Raw genomic sequence first — 10,304 nt, forward strand, 5'->3', positions numbered from 1 at the left:
TTACCAGAGGTAATATTTTATAAGGCTGACAAAAGTAAATGAACTTAATTTTCAAACAAACTTCAAACATTTTCCAGGGACAGACCAAAATGATATTTGATGTATTTGTGAAAAATAAGATGCTTTGGGCTGCATCCTGATCTTTTTTTACACATGGATAAATCAGCAGCAGTTTCACTGAAGTATAAGTAAGACCCCAGTAAAGTCTTGTGTGCCACATTTAGATCGCTGTGATGTGTCTACACATGCAATTACTTTGAAGTAGGCTTACTGCGCAGTAAAAATACTGTGCAGTAAGCCTACTGGGGAGCATATCTACACATGCTCCCAATGGGAGTAGCCAGGAGAGGGCTGCTCCCACCCTGCTCTGCTCCCCTGCAGCAGCCATGAGGAGCTCCAGGCTCCCCCTGGGTGCTAGCTCAGGGGCTGGCAGGGATCACAGGAACAAAAGACAGCTGTCTACTTCCCTATACACATTGGGAGCCCCCAGCTGGGCAGGGAATCCCTGCTCAGCTTGGGGTGGCTAGGAGCTGTTCCACCGGTGGGGCAGCTAGCAATAAGCCCCAGGCTGTGTGGGGAACTTCTGCCCAGCTCAGGGCTTGCTGCTACCTGCCCCACAGGCAGATCAGGGCAGGGGGCTGGGACCTGCCTCTCCCCCACAGGTCTTTCCAAACCCCATGCCCTGATTGCCTGATTGTGGCATGGAGCTGGGCAAGAGCTGTGGGGTTGGGACCTGGCCCAGACCAGGGCAGTTCATGACCAGCCCCAGACTGTGCAGGAAAGTGTGCACTTGCAGTCTGGCTGAAACCTGCCCTGAAATGGGACAGTTCCCAGCCAGCTCTGGGCTGCACATGCAGACTTCCCTGTGCAGCCTGGGGCTGGTGGGGAACTGTCCCAGTCTGGGGCAGGTCCAGGCTCAGTGGGGAACTCTACCCATACAGGGAGCTCCCGGACCCAGCTGCAAATCAGCTTCACAATCTTCTTGCCCCTGAGAGATATCTGCTGCCAAAGTGAACTCAGAACCTGTCCCAGCATCAGGCAGCTCCTGGGGGCAGGGAGCAGTCTCCTAGCCTCCACTCTGATCACAGAGCCAGGGCCAGGAGCTGTCTGCTGCTGGGGCAGGGAGACATTGTCTCTGCCAGGCTCTGAGCTCTGAGCCCACTCCAGCAGCAGGCAGCTCCCAAGGGCAGATTTGCTCCCAGTCAGCCATCTACACATGTGTTACTGCACAGTAACTTCTCCACAGTTAATTTGCTACCTGCACTTGCCTGGGCATAGTTATGTAAGATTACTATGGGTGTAACTTACATCAGAATCTGGTGCATTTCTTTCCTTATATGACTAGTGCTTGTAAAGCCTGTTCAAAGGGCTTTAACATGCTCTGTTGTGGCAAAGCCTGTGAGAGTTAGAACATCATTCTTCAGAGAGATATTTCTCCCTGGGCCACGAATCACATGAAGCTGCCATTGGTGGAAAGGAGTTGGCTTCTTTAAATTTCAAAATTGATGAAGTGGAGCATTCTCTCATGCATTCTTCAAATCTAAATCTTTTCAGCATTGATTCAAAAGAAGGAAAGATGGGAGGGTAGACACATTTTATATCTGGTTATATTTTACAGGCAAAATATAGTTTTTTTGTCCTTTTCTCAAATTCTGAAACAAAATAAACGGAAACAAAACAGATGTTTTACGGAAAAAGTATTTGAAGTTGCAGGCGCTGCCAGTGACTGCTATCTTCCCAGGCAACCTATTTATTAGAACACCACAAAGCATACCTCATGTAGCTTCAAGTGCCTCACAAATTACAGCTTAACTCATTTAAAGCTCAGCAACTCTATGGGGGGTGGCAATGCCTGAAACCCAAGCCTGGCCAGTCAGAGTCACACTCTGGCTGCTGGCCAGGCTCCAAGTGGCCGGCTTGGCACCCTGCTGCCCTGGGAGGCACCCAGGACCTCAGGTAAGGCTGCTGGGGCCAGCATGGGTGCTGGCCTCAGCCTCCCCTACCCCATCCAGGTCTCTTGTCCCATTGCTATTTGTCCCAAACAAAAAGCACGCCCTTGCACACATGCACTTGTGGGGATGCGCCCAATGTTCAGGTGGTATAATTCCAATTTGCACAACACTATTGATACTAGTGGAGCTAAACTTGAATTAAACAGTTGAGGATCCGACTAGAGATTGCTTTCTGTGTACTTTTGCATCAGTTTTGTCATAGTACATAATCATATTTAGTAGAAGCAACTTTTTTTTTACCATAGTGACAAAAAGCTGAAGCACCTTTTTTCCTTTATCTTTTTTTTTTTTTTTAAACACTCTGCGAAAGTCTGATGGGAAAATTAATTTTCAGCAGGGAAACCCTAAGCTAAAACATTGAGCAAGATAATGCTTTTTTTAATATTGATGTAAATCTAGAATAATTCTCCTAAAGCAAGAGGCCTGATTCTCCACTGCCTGATTGTCATTTAGTGCTACATCAAATGTATATAAATGCTAATTACACAGGAAGTATTTCAAATCCATCTTCTCTAACACTGTGGAGAGTTAAATAACTCTACATGGCACATGGTGCATGGACTGAAGAACCAGGCCATATTTAAATGCTCCAAATTGACAGCAGATTTACTCCTGAAGACCAGATCTAAATCTGGCCTTTTCTGTGTCTGTGAAGCTCTCAACACAGCTATAGCACTGTGTTTCTAATTAGTCGTCATTAATAACATATGAGGTACATCAACATGTCACATTAATGGAAACACAATGCTGTTTAATGAAACCTGATTGCTGCAAGGGGATTCGTCAAAAGATCCCTGAAAGGTATGTGGAATCATGCTTCGGTGTATGGTTGCAGTTTGGGTTACATTGATGGCGCAGCATTAAAAAAGTGTATCCAAAAAATAAAAAGGAAGCTTCAGAGTTAATGAATTCACAGTTTGCATGAGTTAAAAGTTTCTTACATTTCTTTTTGTGTGAAATTTGTCTCCATATATCTCAGACTGTAACTGATGTGAAAATTTCTATAGATAGAAGTATTTGTTCTTTTACATCCTATACACTGCTATTCATATACATCCTCAGTTCCTTTTAACAGACCAAGGCCACCTGTTCTGAGATCACCTAGTGTAAGTTACTTTATTCCATGAAAGACTTTTTTATGTCATAGCTTGTTAAGGCAAGAAGTTTCATTTGTGTTCTAGATATCTGTGCCAGCTAAATATTCATCTGGAAAAGGCTTCTCTCGGCCAGCTCGACCAGCAAACCGACGCTTACCTTCTAGATGGGCGTCCAGATCACCATCAGCACCACCTGCTGTGAGAAGGACTGCATACAATTATTCTGTCTCACTTCGGTTAGAGAACTCAATACTCTGAACTCAAGGATGAATTAAGTGGTGACATGAAAGCTCCATGCCTCATTATAGCTGTGTGTTCTGTATTTGTTATAGCAACCAGTTGTACACTGTTGTATATTGTCCAAAAGTAACCCTGTCGCTTGACTTGATGGACAAAGCATTTGGAATCTTAGATCATCATCACAGTCTTCAGTGTTTTTATTGATGAAATAACTATGACCCCAATTTTCTTCTGTTTTTCTTCTAGGGCATGATGAATTTCTTTTGAATGACATCCTTCTTGTTTTGCCAATATATTTGAGTTGACACAATGTATAGTGCTGTATATTCTGACTTTTCTGCAAACAGCAGAATGTAAAGCTGTATGCATGATCATGTGTTTGTAGGTGCATGTGTTGGAATAGGAAGAAAACAGGTCTGTATTTAGAAGAGACAGACTATGTGCTAGTGTTGACATTGACATTACAACATATATGCCTATATATACTTTGTGTTTATTTTCAAAGTTTGAAAATATACAGTCCTGACAACACGTATTTTGTATATCTTTTACATAGGTTCATAGGCATAGCATTTGATGTACCAAACTAAATAAGCATTTTTGTGACTATAACTGCAAGAAAACACCTTGTACAATATGTTTCAGAAACAGACTAGCTCAGTGGATTCTGCAGTCAAGCTTGATAACTTTCTTGCTAAGTTTTCTAACCCTTACTATGCTAGGTCAATATATCTGGAAATAGTTTTTCTGAATTAAAATGTTACATGATTTGTACGACATTAACCTTTTCAACACCCCAGACATTCCTGAAACAGTGAGCTACCCTAGATGCTTACATGTGCCATTTAATTTAGCATCCTGCAGACTGTAGAGATTGAACTTTAGTAATTTCATTTAGTGTAGCATACAATTTATGGAGGGAAGGAAAGGGTGGCTCATGCTCATTTCTTTCAAACTTTTTTCTTTCTATTTCTATATTTAAAGTTTGGCTAAGGCAGAGAAAATTTAGTGTGTTTATTTTTAGTAAAGGCAGGAAAACAAGGAACAGTGTGATTACCAAATGCTGTAGTTATATTCTTTCTTACTCTGCTACTAGACTTAAATGTATAAGTCAACTGCTAACTTACCGCTCCCATGAATTATATAAGTGGCAGTCAGTTATGAAGTTTACTTGCATTCTGGCAACCACTTACACACAGTACATAAATATTACATCAGGAGCCGAAGGAGATGTGATCACTGTGGTGCCAGAAATCCTAGACTGATGGCATTAGAAGTATGTTTTTGCCATCATCTGTCTATATTATTGGCTGTTAGAATGCTACGTGTGTAGCCTGGCTTATTCCCTCCTACCATCTGAATGAAATATCAACACTACTCAGCACTCTTCTTCAATGCTTTTGTTTCTGAGTTTTTTGTACCCATGCTAAGTGATTTGCAGGAGGCATAGCGGCACTGTCCTTGAATAACAAGCACAGTTTCTAAGGAACAAAAAGATGCTTCTTCCACATCTGACAAATCTCATTTAGCATTGCTTTCAGAGAATTGCTTTTGAATGACCTCCTCCTTGATTTGCCTGTATTTTGAATGGAATATCAGATCAGATATCTACCTTTAGCTACAAATGTGGTATTTTAGGCTACTTAGACTTTAGACCATACTCCCCCGTGCAATTCACTTTACCCTTCTGAGCATGTTCAAGAGTGGCTGCAGCCACTTGTGTGGTGTTGTAATCCACCAGGGAAGTCAGATAACTTTGCATAAGCCCCTGAAGTATAAGTCACAGACTAGTGACTGCCTGATAGCAGAGGTGGAAGAGGAAGAAGACCCTCCCATTTTTTGGCCCAAAAGCCTAAAGTTAACCCTGTAAGTGCCATTTATGTGTCCAAAGGTGAGCTGGATGTGGGCTAAGTATCTTGCACTTTTTTCCCCTTCCTCTGAAACAATGCAGTACACATATGGGAATTTCAAGGAAAATCCCACAATCCATTGAAATCCTGTTAAGGGTATGTAAGAAAAGGTGTAGTTTTAGAGAGAGTATAGACTTTTGGTAACATATTGGTGCAATTGTTCAGATGGTACCATGGGGAGCATGAATGGGCTTATCCTGGTAGTGATTTACTGTCCTCTTGGCACATGAAGATCCAAAATATGAAGGCTGTCATTTCTCAAAAGGATTTTACCCTTCAATCCTTCTGCACAACTGGGTATTTTAAGCCTGAGAAAACAAGAGGCCAGGGCATGTTCTGTAGCACTGCAGCCCAGGCAGTTGAAACAGTAGCTTCCTGGACACTAAGAGTTATCAGAAGGAGAAGACATTCTAGCCATAAAGCTAGTGTTCCATCCACAAGGAAGCTGCCTATGTAGCAAAAACTGTGCTCAGAGTACTTTACTGGTATAGCCTTGCTGGTCTGTTTTATGACCAAAAGGAAGGAAACATCATAACAATATTTAAACACTGCAATCATATACCTCTTTCTGCAAACTTAGCTAGAGGTTGGTGAGTAGGACTTGTGGTCACTGTATTGGAGGACAAAATATCTTGCAGCGAAATCACACAGAAAATGCATGGGGGCAGAATAATAATATGTATGAATAAATAAAAAAAAGGCTAAGAGACCTATAGACTATTCCTATTTGTCCTAATTCTAGTTTGGGCTTCTGTTAATTCCCTACAGCTACAACTTTCCGGATGCTTTAGAAGAAAACATTGAATCTAATTGTGCAAGTCCCCAAAGTATCTTTGCAAATTCACCTTTAACATGCCTCTGTGGTGCTAAAGCTGAAGATAAGGTGAGTTTGTATAAGAAAGTTCTGTACACTCATATTTCTAATCTAGCAGGTTATGCTCCTCAAGTTCCCTTCAGGTTGAGATCAAGCAATTTAAATGAAGTTTCCGTATTACTTTGAACAATAAGTGTGCGCTTTTGTTTGAAGCAAGCAGCATAGATGATCAATTTCCCCTTTTACAAGCCAGTTAGGATATTTCTTCAGTTTAATTAATTTTTCTCCCACTTGCAATCTACATCAGTTTGTTGAATAACCTAGAAAGGAACCAAATCCTACACCATGCCCTCACATATGTAACTTTATTTGAAAGAAGGTTATGGAGATGAACTAACAGGTCAAGGGTAAGTCTGCTTTGTCAAGATCTTGCACATCCCTCTGGTGCATATACCTTAATTTTGACATTTAGATACCACAATGATATTGTGCTATATTTACATACCTAGCTGGATATATTGATTTTAGAACATATTTTAGAGATGCCTTCTTTGTAGCTGTAACCACTGTAGTGATATCCACAGTTCAGCAGCCCTCTTAAGCAACCTTAATGATATGGTGTACACTATTGAAGCTGCAAAAAGGTGTTCTAGTTTGCTTCCACTTCTCCCACTTTAGGTGTAGTTGAGAAGACTGGTGGGGTGTGGGAAGATATTCCCCAGCAAAGAACTATAAGTCACCTGAGTGGGGCATTGTCTCCATTGCTCTTTTGTGAACCTTTTTGTCAAAATGACAGCTTTAATGTTATTGTTCCATGTGTTGGTTAAAGTCTGAACGTAGACTTGTGCTCTCTTGTTGAGGATTCTTGAACTGTTGTAAGAGTCTCCATACTGCTTGAATTGAGGGCACTGGCTTGTTTATTTGTCTCAGAAATAAATCCAGAGGGTTTTCAACATCATAAAAGCCTAAGATAGCTAATAAATAAATGGCAACAGGAAAGGAATACTTTAAATTTCATCCCCTCAAACACAGAGGAGTCAAGCACTTCCTAAGTACTGAAAAATGTGTCTATCTCTACAAATCAGCTGCCTCTCTTCCTGGATAGTTAGTTCCTAAAGGGAAGGTATTTTTCTGTTACGTAGTGCAAAGTAATAATTCTATCTCCATCTGATTTTATTATGGACATAAAACACACAGAAACAGGCCTGAAGCCTTGTGTATGCATAAAAGTTGCACACATTTTCCTACATGAATTTCTAAACCAATTGTGTTAAATTAGGGCAAAATCAATTTGTAGACCAGGCCTTAGAAAGGGAGACTATCCTTGACCAACCACTTTGGCTGAGAGACAGAAGCCTCCAACAGGGAGAGAAAAAAATGGAGGGGAAATTTCTTCCAAAGAAATCTTCACATATCCTCCCTCTTTCTTTAACTTGTGATAGATTTCCAGCAGATGATTTATCATTGCTGTGTTTGTGATAATCTTCATATAAAGAGTACATTTTAAATGACACAAAAGTGATGAAACCAGTACTTTGTTAGTTGTTTGTTGGCAGCAGAATTAACTGTGTCCACTGTGCATGCTGTAGGAGGGTCATTATAATTACTGTTTGGCTGCTATAATTGCCAGGTACTGTAATATAATTTGCTAGTGCTCTTCTGAGAACTGTTGTCTTTCTATTATCCTTTCATTTTGTTAAGTATGTACACAACTGTCAGTTTAAGAATGTGTTTCTGTAAATAGGGATCTTGATTCCAAACGGCTTCAGTATCACTTTTTGCCAAATTCCACAGCATACAAAGCAGGCAGGTCAGTTCTATCCCATATTTAATTTATGAACCAACCCAAAATTTCCTAGCATGAAAAAATGAATGCAATTTTCTCAGTGTTTTTATGCAAATAATTTCTTTGGTATTAAGGCCTGTAATATACAATTCTACCTAATATACTGTCAATATTCTCTACAGGAATAATCTGTAATCTCTTTGTGTACTCGCTCTTTAAAATGAAAGGTGGAAGGTATTTATTTTCCTCCGCTAAAATTAAGAAACGTTTTGCATCTGTCCTTTTCTACAACTTCTTGATTCCCAGTGGATGTATATTTTCCATGTAGGCCCTTGCCTTTGGTCTGTATGCATATGCCATACTGTAGGATTTTCTCTTTGTACTGCAGTCAAAGTATTTTTCCCAGCACATCTTGTTCTTAAGCCTCTTGAAATAACTGTTGCCATCAACAACTATATTAGATCTTGTTTTATTGTTTTGCATTACTGGAAATGAACTTTCTTCATCAACTGTTAATGTCATATACTATATAAAACTTGTTACTCTCATACTTTGAAATGATAATCTGTCTGTTTCTGAGGTTTACTTTCTCTCCTCTTTCCTCCTTTACAAAGTTACCTGCATTAGCAGAAATGTGTTCCTAATGTATATGGTTCACTCAGTAGATATGTGGCAAGGGGAGTTCTCACTTACAGTGCTTTGATGTCATGTTACTCAAAACAGTATTGTACTGGAATTTCCATAGAGAAAGACAACCTGAACAATGTGAACAAAATCAAAATGTACAAATAAAAATCAGAGAATAGAGGAACTAATATCAAGATGCTACACAGTGGGTGCATGTACAGATGCGCTCCACTCTGCAGTTGGTACTGCACAGTCATTTAGTACTTGCTGTACCCGCTAGTACTGTGCAGTCCTGGTGACACATGGATTGTTTCACAGTTAGTGCCTGCCAGTGCTACATAGCCATAGCAATAAGATACATCGCCATAGCTCATCACTATGAGCATGTCATGTAGACCCACTGGGTGCATCTACACATTCATTAATGCACTGTACAGGTTTCCCTTGCTTTATGTGGGTTCTATATGTGTGAATTCGCTCTTATGTAATGACCCTTTTTATACCAAAAATTTCTTATATGCAAGGTAAATTCATTCTTATGCAATCAGTGTGGCTGAAGCCCACAGTCAGCTGCTTTTTCAGTGCACTGTGGGATCGATGCACACCAAAATATAGTCTCCTGTATGGATAGGTGCCCCATACTCATTGCCTGCGACACATGTTTCTGTAGTTGCCATCCCAATTATGATAGTGCCCTGTGCTTGTGTGTAGTGTCTGTCTGCTGTTGGTGAGCACCAAAATTGTCTTGTAAAAGTGGTAGAAATGGGCCTGGGGGTTAGTACAGTCGAGGTTTTGGAATGTATCCCTATTTGTTACATTGTAAAGTGGGTTCCCTTTATGTGAATTTGAGTTATGCCCTGTTTTCCAGGAACGCATGTACAGCATAAAGCAAGGGAAACCTGTAGTTACTGCACATTCAGTTTAGTACTTGCATAACTAAGTTCTAAATCAATGTGTAGTAACTGGTGCTACTGTGCAGTAGCATCAGCACATGGGTTTTTATGGACACTAGCTGCACAATAACCTAATACTACTGCACACTAGTATATTAGCAAGGTTGTTGCCTGGCACACTACTAAGCAGTGTTATTAGGCTGCTGCACAGTTAGCATCTCACGTAGACACACCCATTTAGTAGTTAATGTTGTGGCTAATTCTTCACTCCTAAGAAAAGACTCCTTTATACTGTATAAACTGTCATGTGAAATTTCCAGTAGTATGTTTTTTCTTCCACAGATACCTCTTTTAGACCCCAAATTGCAGTTTTACTTCTTCATTGCAGCACATTGTTGCATAAGTAAATACAAAATGATCAATGCTCATATTTTCAAAATTAACATTGACAATGTAAGAATAGGCATTTTGTTCTGCATGTAGATTATAAATCCTTTCAGCGACATCCTTGTTTTATCAGAACTCCCTTTTCATCCACAGGAAACAGCACTGCACAGGGAAGAGTCTTTTAGTACCGCAAAGTACGGGCATTCCTATAAAGTGTCATGTGATGAGTATTTTGCTCCACTATGCTAAGGACTGAAATATTGGTCATGGCAGGTAGTGAGGGAGGAAAGGCTTCAGTGATTTTGGCTTCATGCCAAATCTATGCTACCCTCTCCTACATGGGGACATCGTTGCAATGCCTAAGCTTTCTTCTAGGAAAGACGTTTTCCCTGGTAGTTTTCCTAGAGACAACAGCCACCATAAAGTGGCTAAGTAGCAGCAGGAGTTGTCATGGGATAAGGTTGGTTCACTGTGTAGAGGGTATTTGATTTGCTTTTCCCCACTCAAGGATGAGGCAGTATGGTTCCTTCAAGGCACT

The 10,304-nt window shown here is 40.5% G+C and overlaps 1 protein-coding gene across 1 annotated transcript in view; it reads left to right on the top strand.

The window, feature by feature from the left end:
* The window catches only part of KIAA0408 (KIAA0408 ortholog), an 18,519-nt gene extending 8,504 nt beyond the window's left edge, over positions 1-10,015 (top strand). The window contains exons 6-9 of the mRNA XM_014522837.2: positions 3,194-3,307; positions 6,028-6,142; positions 9,722-9,832; positions 9,920-10,015. Coding sequence (XP_014378323.1) covers positions 3,194-3,307; positions 6,028-6,142; positions 9,722-9,832; positions 9,920-10,015 — 436 coding nt within the window. The remainder of the gene's footprint in view (positions 1-3,193; positions 3,308-6,027; positions 6,143-9,721; positions 9,833-9,919) is intronic.
* Positions 10,016-10,304: the final 289 nt, after the last annotated feature.

The sequence above is a fragment of the Alligator sinensis genome, unplaced genomic scaffold (assembly GCF_000455745.1).
Source record: "Alligator sinensis unplaced genomic scaffold, ASM45574v1 scaffold96_1, whole genome shotgun sequence".
NCBI classification, from domain to species: domain Eukaryota; kingdom Metazoa; phylum Chordata; order Crocodylia; family Alligatoridae; genus Alligator; species Alligator sinensis.